This window comes from Cyclopterus lumpus, chromosome 3, assembly GCF_009769545.1.
Source record: "Cyclopterus lumpus isolate fCycLum1 chromosome 3, fCycLum1.pri, whole genome shotgun sequence".
NCBI classification, from domain to species: Eukaryota; Metazoa; Chordata; class Actinopteri; order Perciformes; family Cyclopteridae; genus Cyclopterus; species Cyclopterus lumpus.
In genome coordinates this window covers 27,373,935-27,388,588 of record NC_046968.1, presented here as the reverse complement: position 1 = coordinate 27,388,588, position 14,654 = coordinate 27,373,935, and the positions used below count along the sequence as shown (strand labels likewise).

General features: G+C 44.9%; 1 protein-coding gene across 1 annotated transcript in view; it reads right to left on the bottom strand.

Moving 5' to 3' along the window:
• The window catches only part of ddb1 (damage-specific DNA binding protein 1), a 42,838-nt gene extending 28,420 nt beyond the window's left edge, over positions 1–14,418 (bottom strand). The window contains exons 1-9 of the mRNA XM_034561913.1: positions 14,216–14,418; positions 11,935–12,083; positions 11,411–11,527; positions 10,850–11,071; positions 10,576–10,690; positions 9,673–9,770; positions 5,046–5,204; positions 2,958–3,041; positions 2,517–2,633 (exon numbers count right to left, since the gene is read on the bottom strand). Coding sequence (XP_034417804.1) covers positions 2,517–2,633; positions 2,958–3,041; positions 5,046–5,204; positions 9,673–9,770; positions 10,576–10,690; positions 10,850–11,071; positions 11,411–11,527; positions 11,935–12,083; positions 14,216–14,276 — 1,122 coding nt within the window. The 5' untranslated portion in view covers positions 14,277–14,418. The remainder of the gene's footprint in view (positions 1–2,516; positions 2,634–2,957; positions 3,042–5,045; positions 5,205–9,672; positions 9,771–10,575; positions 10,691–10,849; positions 11,072–11,410; positions 11,528–11,934; positions 12,084–14,215) is intronic.
• Between the last annotated feature and the right edge of the window lie 236 nt (positions 14,419–14,654).

The following is a 14,654-nucleotide window of genomic DNA, read 5'->3' as shown; positions in this document are numbered from 1 at the left end:
TGACCACCAGGGGGCGACTCCTCTGGTTGTATAGAAGTCTATGTTTCATGTGTTAAAGCTGCATTCTCTCTACTGACCACCAGGGGGCGACTCCTCTGGTTGTATAGAAGTCTATGCTTCATGTGTTAAAGCTGCGTTCTCTCTCCTGACCACCAGGGGGCGACTCCTCTGGTTGTATAGAAGTCTATGTTTCATGTGTTAAAGCTGCATTCTCTCTACTGACCACCAGGGGGCGACTCCTCTGGTTGTATAGAAGTCTATGCTTCATGTGATAAAACTGCATTCTCTCTACTGACCACCAGGGGGCGACTCCTCTGGTTGTATAGAAGTCTATGCTTCATGTGTTGAAGCTGCATTCTCTCTCCTGAACACCAGGGGGCGACTCCTCTGGTTGTATAGAAGTCTATGCTTCATGTGTTGAAGCTGCATTCTCTCTCCTGAACACCAGGGGGCGACTCCTCTGGTTGTATAGAAGTCTATATAAATGACTACTTCTCTTGATTTATTCCCTCAGTAAACATGAGTTTATGGTCTCAATCTCTAGTTTCGAGTCTTCTTCAACACAGCGTGATGCTTCGGGGCGGGGCTACAAGATGATTGACAGGTCTCTACTCTTTCCTGTGAGCATGAATTCTTCCCTTTCCGAGGACTTTCAGAAAGTGAACGTCCAATAAAAGTTGCGACAGATCGGAAGACGTCAGCGTCACAGCTGTCGCCGTGGAGATAGAGCTCGCCAGTTCAAACACGGCAACAGTGAGTCTGAGCATCGGGCCCACATGCATCCATTGACGGGATTAATACCGGAGCACATATAATCTCTAGTTTCTAGCACCTGCCGCCTGACAGCTTCATCCTCATGTGAACCTGGGATTGGGGGGGGGGGGGGGGGGGGAGATTATATTTGTGTGAATCCATCCCGGCTGAAGTGTCTTGGAATGCCAGGTCAAAACGCTCTGTGGATATACTGCAAAATGGCTGAATTGGGCAAAATTAGAACAATTATTGGATTTAGTTTCTGGGCCACGACCGCCTGAAACGAGCTGATGGCGTGCCGGCTGCGCCCAGAGAGAGAGAGAGAGAGAGAGAGAGAGAGAGAGAGAGAGAGAGAGAGAGAGAGAGGCTCGGTGCCCTCTGGTGGACCGCTGCCTCTGGATCCACATCAAGCACCCTGAAGGCCGGGTGTCCGACGCTGCCAACGAAAACATTCTGTGCTGCTGCTGCAGCTGCTGCATCTCTCTCTCTCTCTCTCTCTCTCTCTCTCTTTTCTTTCTTTCCGGCTTTAAAATAAATAAGAAACCTGACATCGCAACGCGGGTTTTTCTCGCATCAGACTCCGAACACGAGCCGGCTGAAGGTAAACACCGCTTAGCGAGCGGCGGCGCTGAAGATGACGGATCGGTCGTCGTCGGAGGAAACAACGAAGTCTTCGCTGTCAGTTTTTATTTATTTTTTTTTTACGGGCGTAAATACTATTAAGAGGAAATAACACGGCGCAGCAATCTGCCTCTCCGCTAATGGAACGAGACAGCCAATTTACGCCCGTGAGCCGGAGCGACGGCTTTTTAAACAATCAGGTGCAACGGAATGAAAAGCGCATCTACGTGTAACATCGGGACGGCGAGGCCGCGCGCGCTAACGACGGGGGAAATCAATCTGTAGAAGAAGCAGCGCGACGCCGTCGTGAACAGACTTCTTTTTTTTTTTTTACATTCTAGGGTTTAGCGCTGTCGCCGCGCGGCGAGGAGGGTTCGATTCCCGGGTGGTTTGGGAGGCACCTTCTGAGGTTCCTCCGGGTTCTGTTCCTCCCACGGTCCAAAGACGTGCAAGCTCAGGTGGATTAGCCCCTCCCCCCCCCCCCCCCCCCCCGCCCGGTAGGACGTCATATTTGGGGATAAGCAGTTACGGATAATGGATTAAATGGGTTTTTTTCGGGACAGTGATGATCGATAGTATCAATTGAATTCATTGCGCTCTAAAATGACACATTTTCCTCAGAGGGCCTAACAATAAGTGGCCCAGGAAGGAAAAAACCTCCCCAAAAAAACTAAAACCTTTATTGGGCAAAGAAAGAAAGGGAAGAAAGCTCATGCTCTCTCCCAACAGAAAAGTCGCATCGGCAGCAGAACTCGTCGGAGGAGCTCAAAGCTTCTTTTTTTTAACGTAAGCACGTCGCATAAAAAGAAGAAGACGCTCTAATGCACCGCTGTGCTCCGCATCTTTTTTTATGTTTCGCTTTGCTGCCTCGATTCCTCCCTCCTCGTGTCTTTTCCTCGCCGCCTAGACGTGAAACTCCTCCGGGATGTATAAATATATATATATATATATATATAAAAAAATGGCACAGGAAGCCGTGTGTTTGATGCCTCAAGGAGCCGGCTGCATGAGACTCGCCTGAAGGTCGTGACGAAGAGGAAAACAGATGGAGAGACTCCACCATAAAGCCTTTTATTCTACCTGAATCACTTGTAAAGAAACGTGTGTCGTTTGTTTGTTTGTTTGTTTGTTTGTTTGTTTACCTGGCCCTGCCCCTGCCTCTCCAGGTCCACCACACACATGTCCACGATGGGGCCCAGGTTGGTGAAGGTCTCCATCACCCCGACGTACGAGCCCTGGTCGTTGCTGTCCACGTTGAGCTGCCGGGGAACAAAAAAGGAAGAAGATTAAAAGATTAAAATATATCAGAATGCAAATGAGGGAAAAAGTATAAAAACGCCTTTAAAAAAAAGATTTTCCGTCTTATTAATGGAACCGTTTGTTACCTCGCAGTGAAGACTTTTACTGGCATAAAGAGGTTGAAAACCATTTTTAATTTAAATAACGCATTAAGTTAAAGCAGAGTTAAGTTTTATTAGTCAACCAGGGGGATTAGAAATAATAGAAAAAAGAAAATAGGTTTTAAAATCCTCTTCATGTATAAAAGTATAAATTATTTCACATAAAACAGGTGCGAGACCGACCTTCACTAACTGGGAGTCTCCCAGTCTGGAGCCCACGAACACCACACCGTTATCCAGGTAGGTCAAACACTCAGCGATGGAAGTCTGCCATTGGGAGGAGAGAGAGAGAGAGAGAGATGGAAGGAGAGAGAGACAGAGATGGAAGGAGAGAGAGAGAGAGAGAGAGATAGAAGGAGAGAGAGAGAGAGATGGAAGGAGAGAGAGAGAGAGAGAGCGAGAGAGATAGAAGGAGAGAGAGAGAGAGATGGAAGGAGAGAGAGAGAGATGGAAGGAAGGAGAGAGAGAGAGAGAGAGAGAGATGGAAGGAGAGAGAGACAGAGATGGAAGGAGAGAGAGAGAGAGAGAGAGATGGAAGGAGAGAGAGAGAGAGAGAGAGAGAGAGAGAGAGAGAGAGAGAGATGGAAGGAGAGAGAGAGAGAGAGAGAGAGCGAGAGAGATAGAAGGAGAGAGAGAGAGAGATGGAAGGAGAGAGAGAGAGATGGAAGGAAGGAGAGAGAGAGAGAGAGAGAGAGAGAGAGAGAGATGGAAGGAGAGAGAGAGAGAGATGGAAGGAGAGAGAGACAGAGATGGAAGGAGAGAGAGAGAGAGAGAGAGAGATGGAAGGAGAGAGAGAGAGAGATGGAAGGAGAGAGAGACAGAGATGGAAGGAGAGAGAGACAGAGATGGAAGGAGAGAGAGAGAGAGAGATGGAAGGAGAGAGAGAGAGATGGAAGGAAGGAGAGAGAGATGGAAGGAAGGAGAGAGAGAGAGAGAGAGAGATGGAAGGAGAGAGAGAGAGAGATGGAAGGAGAGAGAGACAGAGATGGAAGGAGAGAGAGACAGAGATGGAAGGAGAGAGAGAGAGAGAGAGAGAGAGATGGAAGGGGAGAGAGAGAGAGATGGAAGGAGAGAGAGACAGAGATGGAAGGAGAGAGAGAGAGAGAGAGAGCGAGAGAGATAGAAGGAGAGAGAGAGAGAGATGGAAGGAGAGAGAGAGAGATGGAAGGAAGGAGAGAGAGAGAGAGAGAGAGATGGAAGGAGAGAGAGAGAGAGATGGAAGGAGAGAGAGACAGAGATGGAAGGAGAGAGAGAGAGAGAGAGAGAGATGGAAGGAGAGAGAGAGAGAGAGATGGAAGGAGAGAGAGACAGAGATGGAAGGAGAGAGAGAGAGAGAGAGAGAGAGCGAGAGAGATAGAAGGAGAGAGAGAGAGAGAGATGGAAGGAGAGAGAGAGAGATGGAAGGAAGGAGAGAGAGATGGAAGGAAGGAGAGAGAGAGAGAGAGAGAGAGAGAGAGAGAGAGATGGAAGGAGAGAGAGAGAGAGATGGAAGGAGAGAGAGACAGAGATGGAAGGAGAGAGAGAGAGAGAGAGAGAGATGGAAGGGGAGAGAGAGAGAGATGGAAGGAGAGAGAGACAGAGATGGAAGGAGAGAGAGAGAGAGAGAGAGAGAGAGAGAGATGGAAGGAGAGAGAGACAGAGATGGAAGGAGAGAGAGAGAGAGAGCGAGCGAGAGAGATAGAAGGAGAGAGAGAGAGAGATGGAAGGAGAGAGAGAGAGAGATGGAAGGAAGGAGAGAGAGAGATGGAAGGAAGGAGAGAGAGAGAGAGAGAGAGAGAGGAGGGAGAGAGGTGTGATTATTATTTTTATTTTTCTTGAAATACGATTTATAATTGCAGATGAATTTTTGGGCCAAGTACCTTATTTATATATATATATATATATATATAAATAACGTTAATATTCAGCTATAACGTTATACAACTTTAATATTCAGCTCAACAAGTAGTAGTTTATTTAAACTACTACTTGTAGGTTTATTTAAACTTAAACTAGTAGGTCTGTTTAACGTTAAACTAGTAAGGTTGTTGTCTAAACTTATACTAGTAAGGTTTGAAACATTAACGCTAAAAGTAAACAAAGTATTTTCCGACATTTGGAAACGCATGAAGTTTGAAGGTGAAAAGTTAACCAGATTAAAGTATTAAAGCATTAATATTCAGGTTGTGATGTGTTCAGATTCCTTTTGTAAGTTAAATGTTATCCGTCTTATTTTGTCGATCCCGGCGACCCGTCGGGACAGAGAGACACGGAGGGAATCAGACGGCCGACCTCTCCCAGCAGCTCCACGTGCAGGTCTTTGAGCGCCACCGTGCCGTCCATCAGCTCCTCCTTCTCCAGCAGCAGCATGAACAGCCGTCCCTCCATGTCGCCCAGCAGGTAGCGGGAGCCGTTGGGGTCCACCCGGTTGTGGCAGACGATGGTGCTTTGCTGCAGAGAGAGAGAGAGAGAGAGAGAGAGAGAGAGAGAGAGAGAGAGAGAGAGAGAGAGAGAGAGAGAGAGAGAGAGAGAGAGAGAGAGAGAGAGAGAGAGAGAGAGAGAGAGAGAGAGAGAGAGAGAGAACGCACCGTCAAAACTACGGAGATATAGTTTGAGTGAACATTGGACACGTTTCCCAAAAAGTCACAAACTGAAATTACAACATCACACACACACACACACACACACACACACACACACACACACACACACACACACACACACACACACACACACACACACACACACACACACACACACACACACACACACACACACACACACACACACACACACACACACACACACCTCTATAAAACTCAGCGTTCGGATCGTTTAGCCTACATTTCACACAAAAATATCACGGTATGACATATTTTTGAACAGGAGCCTGAAGGCATCACGATGCGAATGAACGGAAACCTCAAAACATCACCAACTTTTTCAATTTCAACCTGGGGGATTGGTGAATAGTCTCTCACTCTCTCACTCTCACTCTCACTCTCACTCTCGAAACAGTTTTACTTTAGCTGCGTACCAAAATGACTTCTTTATTCTTTTTTTTTTTAGTCCAAACTGCAGCCGTCCTTTCATTCTTAACTCTTAACTCTGTGAACTTTGACCTCTCTTGTGAAAGCACCCTCGGGTTTTCAACAAGTGGAACCCGTCTGCCGGTTAACTCGACAGAACCCCCCCCCGGCGCTGGCAGAACGTGTTTCTCACATTTAGTGTCTTTCCTTCTGCGCCCGCGCGTGACAACGTATTAATTACCTGCCAGAACCGCTGTTCTACATCAAAGCTCAAGCCTCCGCTCACCTGACGTGTGCTTCAGCTGAATACTGATGTTACATTAGAGGTGTGTGTGTGTGTGTGTGTGTGTGTGTGTGTGATTAGTCAAATAGCACCAACAGATGCACAGTCACTCTCCCTGAGCGAAATCGTGGCGACCGATAAGCAGTATCGATAAGGAACCGATAAGGAACCGAAGCGGTAAGCAGTACCGATAAGGAACCGAACCAATAAGCAGTATCGATAAGGAACCGAACCGATAAGCAGTACCGATAAGGAACCGAACCGATAAGCAGTACCGATAAGGAACCGAACCAATAAGCAGTACCGATAAGGAACCGAACCGATAAGCAGTATCGATAAGGAATCGAACCGATAACCAGTATCGATAAGGAACCGATAAGGAACCGAAGCGGTAAGCAGTACCGATAAGGAACCGAACCAATAAGCAGTATCGATAAGGAACCGAACCGATAAGCAGTACCGATAAGGAACCGAACCGATAAGCAGTACCGATAAGGAACCGAACCAATAAGCAGTATCGATAAGGAACCGAACCGATAAGCAGTACCGATAAGGAACCGAACCGATAAGCAGTACCGATAAGGAACCGAACCAATAAGCAGTACCGATAAGGAACCGAACCGATAAGCAGTATCGATAAGGAATCGAACCGATAACCAGTATCGATAAGGAACCGATAAGGAACCGAAGCGGTAAGCAGTACCGATAAGGAACCGAACCAATAAGCAGTATCGATAAGGAACCGAACCGATAAGCAGTACCGATAAGGAACCGAACCGATAAGCAGTACCGATAAGGAACCGAACCAATAAGCAGTACCGATAAGGAACCGAACCGATAAGCAGTACCGATAAGGAACCGATAAGGAACCGAACCGATAAGCAGTATCGATAAGGAACCGAACCGATAAGCAGTATCGATAAGGAACCGAACCGATAAGCAGTACCGATAAGGAACCGAACCAATAAGCAGTACCGATAAGGAACCGAACCGATAAGCAGTACCGATAAGGAACCGATAAGGAACCGAACCGATAAGCAGTACCGATAAGGAACCGAACCGATAAGCAGTATCGATAAGGAATCGAACCGATAACCAGTATCGATAAGGAACCGATAAGGAACCGAAGCGGTAAGCAGTACCGATAAGGAACCGAACCAATAAGCAGTATCGATAAGGAACCGAACCGATAAGCAGTACCGATAAGGAACCGAACCGATAAGCAGTACCGATAAGGAACCGAACCGATAAGCAGTACCGATAAGGAACCGATAAGGAACCGAACCGATAAGCAGTACCGATAAGGAACCGATCCGATAAGCAGTATCAATAAGGAACCGAACCGATAAGCAGTACCGATAAGGAACCGAACCGATAAGCAGTATCGATAAGGAACCGATAAGGAACCGAACCAATAAGCAGTATCGATAAGGAACCGAACCGATAAGCAGTATGGATAAGGAACCGAACCGATAAGCAGTATCGATAAGGAACCGATAAGGAACCGAACCGATAAGCAACCGAACCGATAAGCAGTACCGATAAGGAACCGATAAGGAACCGAACCGATAAGCAGTACCGATAAGGAACCGATCCGATAAGCAGTACCGATAAGGAACCGAACCGATAAGCAGTATCGATAAGGAACCGATAAGGAACCGAACCAATAAGCAGTATCGATAAGGAACCGAACCGATAAGCAGTATGGATAAGGAACCGAACCGATAAGCAGTATCGATAAGGAACCGATAAGGAACCGAACCAATAAGCAACCGAACCGATAAGCAGTATCGATAAGGAACCGAACCGATAAACAGTACCGATAAGGAACCGAACCGATAAGGAACCGAACCGATAAGCAGTATTGATAAGGAACCGAACCGATAAGCAGTATCGATAAGGAACCGAACCGATAAGCAGTATCGATAAGGAACCGATAAGGAACCGAACCAATAAGCAGTACCGATAAGGAACCGAACCGATAAGCAGTATCGATAAGGAACCGAACCGATAAGCAGTTTCGATAAGGAACCAATAAGGAACCGAACCGATAAGCAGTATCGATAAGGAACCGAAGCGGTAAGCAGTACCGATAAGGAACCGAACCGATAAGCAGTATCGATAAGGAACCGAACCGATAAGCAGTATCGATAAGGAACCGAACCAATAACCAGTTTCGATAAGGAACCAATAAGGAACCGAACCGATAAGCAGTATCGATAAGGAACCGATAAGGAACCGAAGCGGTAAGCAGTACCGATAAGGAACCGAACCGATAAGCAGTATCGATAAGGAACCTAACCAATAACCAGTACCGATAAGGAACCGATAAGGAACCGAACCGATAAGCAGTATCGATAAGGAACCGATAAGGAACCGAACCGATAAGCAGTATCGATAAGGAACCGATAAGGAACCGAACCGATAAGCAGTATCAATAAGGAACCGAAGCCGTGAGACTCTCGAGACGTTCTGCTCCAGAGCGCACGTCACCGTGGTAACCGGAGAGAAGCGCTCTCCGAGTCACGGAAGCAGCTTTGTTCAGCGCGAGCTTCACCTTCACGCCGTAACGCGGGGCGACGGCTCGCACATCAAAATCTCCGGATTCGTGACAAATGAACCTCGGGGTCTCTCAAATGTGACCAAATATCATTAATGCGCTCGCATAACAAGGTTCTGCTGCTTTCACCGACGCCGGATTTAAATGTTACCTGGAAGTGTTTACCCAACTTTATATTAAAATGATAACGGCTCGATTCTGGGGGCGGCTATTATGAACTCTGGCGAGCGCAGATAAGGAAAACCCATTATGGCGCATTATTATATCAACTCGGCATGAGACGCTATTTTATTCATAACTTTATTTCGGGTGTCCTTAATTGACAAATGTGTGTATTTGTTGGGACGTAAATGGTGAATAAAACATTTGTGTGCATGGAAAAAAAAACACGGATTTGAGTCAGAATACATTTTAAACTAATTATAACTTTCAGAGATCACCGATCAAGTTTTTTCTTTTTCTTCTGAGAACCATTGATGATTGTTGTGTATTCTAAACATTATAATTTTTCTTTGTTAGTCATCTATTGTGGTTATTTGCATAAAAACACACAATTAAAATGATTAGGAAATAAAAAGATTGTACTCTTAATGATAAAAAAAACAAAAAAGCATCTTTATTCATAGTTTTAATAACGTATTTTAGGTTTAGGAAGTTAAAGAATTCTCTAATATCTATTTTTATGTAGCTGTGAAACTTGTCTCCTTCAAAACAACCGTTGTGATCCTCATTGTTACCGAGGGAGCTTGAACGCATCGTAATGCGACAGAACGCAACCTCTGTTGTTGTTGTCGTCGTTGTTGACAACATAAACTTATCGGGCATTAAATCGCATCGTTCTAGATTTCACACCGTGGCGGTTAAACCGTGGGATTAATCCTCCGTTTACGCACTTCGCCTCAAAAAGACTTTATTATCACAACCATCAAAAAACAACTTCCTCCTTTGTTGTGCTACATCTAACTCTCCGTCCTCTGGACCCCCTGAAGGGGTTTAGAGAGAACCACTAAATAAAGAACCGACTCCCCCGTTCAGTGGCGTGGTTACCTTGATGGTGGGCGGGGCGATGGCCAGGTACTTGTCTCCGTTGTGGTAGGTGATGGACTCTTGTCCGATGATTATAGCGCCACCAAATGGCTCCGGCACTGAAATGCAAGCACACGGGCAAAGACTTTTTTTTTAAACGATGACATCACAGCCTCGCTGACGAGGTCAACTGAAGCGAAACGTGTGCTCAGAGATTTAAACGATTCAAATCCCTGAAATGTTCTGTACAGCGCCAGATCACAACAGAAGTAATGTACGGTTCCCTTTCCTAAGGAACAGGTCTTTGTTCTTTAGTAATTTAAAGAGGTACGGTGGTTGTTGTTGTTGTTGTTGTTTTTAAAAACGCTCCCGAGGCGGTGAAGTCGTACTCGGAGTAGCTCTCCTGCTCCGGGTTCAAGAGCAGAAACGAGCCAAAGTGCTGCTGATCTTGGTAAGTAAATACAGTGCATAAATAAGTACATCGCATTAATTAATAGATACAATACATAGAGAATGAAAAAGGGGTTATTTCAGTTTTCTTGGTTTTAGGAATGTTCTGTAAAAAAAAAAACTGAAATAATCCCTTTTTCATTCTCTATGTATTGTATCTATCTATTAATTAATGCATTTATTTATGTACTGTATTTACTTACTTACCTTTTCAGAACAAGCCACAGCTGGCCATACTGTCTTCACAATATGAGGAGTTTGGTGTTATGGACCCAACAATGAGGCCGCTATCAAGCGATCACTTTTAAAGCCTGAACATCCGCAAACAGGCTGCAAGGAGACCGTCTTGCAGCCTGTTTGCGGATCTCAATAAACGGGCCGGACGTATCGAGAGGCTCTAAGAAATGTTCTTTTGAAAAGACAAGAGAAGAAATCTGTATTTTCAGTTGCACTAATTGATGATGTCCACATTACCTGGGATGACCATGGACGCCTCCGCCTCCACGTTCTCCTGTTTCCAGGGGCCCTTGTTGAACTCCTTCTCCCTCAGAGAAACCTCGTAGGTCTTCACATGGCGTCCTTGGGGGTCCTGGGATCAATGGAGGAGAGCATGACAATACGTTTAGGCATTTTGGGACCTCCAGATTGCAGTTTGTGCAGGTCCCCGTCAATCACAAGGAAGCCCCGCCCTAAAGCACACCCTGCTTTATGGTCCGTTTGACTCCAAAAGCCAGCCCTCCTTCAGTACCTGGTAGATGAAGCAGACCGTCGGGGCCTGGCAGCCGTACAGGAAGTGGACGTCGATGACCTGCAGCTCCTCCAGTCGGATGTTGAAGGCCTTGAGCTCGCGGTTGTCCCGGTCCAGAGGGATGACCTTGAACAGCCCGTCGTACAGCCGCAGGCCAATCATGCGGCACTCCGGGTCCACGATGCCGATGATGCCCGTTTCTGACGGACGCCCGATGCGATCCTGCAAAAGAAGGAATTTGGGTTTTGAGAAAAAATTTAAAGGCCAGCAGGACACTTCTGACTAAATTAAAAATCACATTTTGGTGGATTCCGACTGGTGTTAAATAAAACTTAGCTCAGCTTTTATACTATAAAAATGAGAATTCCACAATTTTAAAACCCAATTAAATTGAAATACCGCCAGACTTTAGTGACACTGTGCGCAGCATTTGACTGAATTAAGAGAGTCCAACTGAAGTTTGATTAATGAGGCGTCCATCATCGATATCGAGGGTGAAGCGGTGCATTAAAACAACGGTTAACGAGCAAAAGGTCCGAAAAAAGTGGTCCAGAAACCCACCTGGACGTTGCCGTGGGCCCGCGTGATGATGTCGATGCTCTCCCCGTTCTGCTTGTACTCCAGGATGCAGGCGTTGTACTTGGATGTGAGAATGAACAGCAGGTCTTTGCTCTCACCCTGAGAACAACATAAAGACAAGAGGAACGCCAAAGTCATTAAACATGCAGAGGCTTGCTTTCACTTTAGGGCCTGGACCAGACTGTGAATCCACTACGGGGTCAATACAAACACGTCTGCAGGGATTACTGTTCTTTTCTTTTCTAGCAAAGATTTATAATGATTCCTTTACAAATAATTAAAAAGGGAACCACAGACTACGTGGCACACACAGAAGATCCCATCTAGTCAAATGTCCAAAAATAGTATTTTTACATCTGGTTTCTAGATGTGCATTCGGTCTCAAAGAAGAAAAGTTTATTACCGAGTTAAAAAATGAACCGTGACAAAAATACGTGTTAAAAAAAAACAACCTTTTTTTTTCTAAAATAAACTTTATTGCTGCCAGACAACAGAGACAACCCCACCTTTGGCCTGAAGAGCTCCATGACGGCGATCTTCCCGTACATGCCCACCTCCTTCACGGGCCGCAGCCCCTCCGCCGTCACCACGTAGATCTCCAGCCGGGTGTTTTTAGCGATGAGCAGGTTGAGGTCGTCCGCGGAGGTGAAGTGGCCTGAAGACACGCCGGCGTTTTGTTAGTTTTAGGGCGAGAACGGTCGGAGGAGGAGGAAAAAGGTGGACAAACAAAATCCCAGCAAATAGCTTTCATATATATTTTATATTTACAATATTTGAAGCATTGCGTCGGTGTGATTATTACGGATCTGTGAAGAATTGATTAGATTACTTTCAGTATGGATTATTTGATGAGTTATGACTTGAAGTACTTGAGCCCCATCTGGCTGCGGTGCTTTAAAATAATGCCATAGTTGTTGTTTTTTTTAAGAAACAAAAAAGTAATATAAATACTATATATAACACTATAATAATGTGAGACAAGACAGAAAAGGCTCAAACAACTAGTTTATTAAAATCAACCACATGGGTAAATTGTTGCGATTAATTAATTGTAATTTATTCAGTGAAAACCGAAATAGTTGATTGGTGTTTAAAAAAAAAAAAAAGTTTATTATTCAATAAAGCTGCAGACTTTATAACTATATCCATATTTAAATCTCCATCACCATGTTGTGAATTATGAGGAAGCTTCTCCATGCTGAGATGAGAGAATGTGACCAACAGCCTCTTTAGACTCGTTTATGTTGTTGAACTTTTTATTTGTTTTAACATTTCTAACTAAATACGACCTCTGAAAACAAGTCACGTGATAAAATAATACTTTAGTTTAGCGAGTAGCAAGTTCACACACACTTATATATGCATCAACATATACATCTATATCCACACACACACACACATCTATAGCCACACACATGCACATCTATACCCCGCCCCCCCCCCCCACACATATACCCACACATATACATCTATATCCACACACACATCTATATCCGCACACACACATCTATATCCACACACAGACACATCTATAGCCACACACATGCACAGCTATACCCCACCCCCCCCCACACACACCTATATCCACACACACACACACACACACACACACACACACACACACACACACACACACACACACACACCTATACCTATACCCACACACACACACACACACACACACACACCTCTATACCCACACACATACATCTATATCCACACACATCTATACCCACACATACATCTATATCCACACACACACACACATCTATACCCACACACATACATTTATATCGACACACATACATTTATATCCACACACACACACATCTATATCCACACACACACACATCTATATCCACACACACACATACATCTATATCCACACACATACATCTATATCCACACACATACATCTATATCCACACACATACATCTATATCCACACACACACACACATCTATATCCACACACATACATATCTATTCTCACACAAAAACACATCTATACACACACACATACCCACACACACACATCTATACATACACATACACATCTATACCCACACACATATATACCAACACACACACCTATACCCCCACACATACACACATCTATATATACACACACACACATATATGCATAAAGGAAAAGGAAGGTAGACACTGCAGGATAGTAGACAGGTCATGTCACGTGTGCACGTCAAACTCTCATTAACGTTACTGGATTATTCCAGCGTCACATCTACGTGATATATATATATATATATATATATATATATATATATATATATATATATATATATATAATCGTGATTTCATCATCATGCGTCTTCACGTAGCTTTTTCTTCGCGGCCCCCCCCCCCCCAATCTTTCTTATGACGATCACACGTTAACACGAGTTTACCAAACAGGTCGCAACATCTGTGCGAGCGATATGATCGCGAGAGAGAACATAAATAAGACATTATGCGAGAGGCTTTTATTTTGTTGTTGAAATAAATCATTCTAGGTGGAACCAACACGAGCAACAGCTGCCGTTAGGAGAGCCAACGTGCGTCAAGACCCCGAGATGTGCATGAGAACGGGGTTAAAACGAAGCGTGCGCGTCGCGACTCGGTGTCGCCAAGTTGTTCCTCAACGTGCACGTAAACGTTCGCGTGAGCAGAACCGCAGCTAGCTGTGGCCGCGCGGGAGCTCCAGCTAGCACGGCAGGTGGCGAAGAAAACAACAAACAACGGACATATATATATGTACACATTACGTTATTGTTTTTGTGTTGTTTACCTGTGACGCAGGCGTTCACCGCCGTGGGTTTCTGGGCTGTTACCACGTAGTTGTACGACATTTCTTTTCTTTCTTTTTTGACAACAACAAAAAGACAAACACCAGAGGAGTGTTTTTAATCCCGCACAAGTGACAAAATCATTGATAATAAAAAAAACTCCGGAAGCAGTTAGCGGAGACGTTTGAGCGTGGAGCGTCGCGGCGGAAGCGGCCGCGGAGGATGCAGCGCCCCCTGGCGGCTCGGAGGGATGTTGGACTCAATGGTTAAAACCATTAAAAAAGTACATTATATTTAAGTATTATTTTGTGGTACTTGCACTTAACGTGAGTATTACTATATACTTCTATTCTACTACTATACAGAGAGATAAATAGTGTACGTTTTGATCTGCATACACTTTCATTTGTATTTTATTTTTTACATTTTCATTTCCTTTAT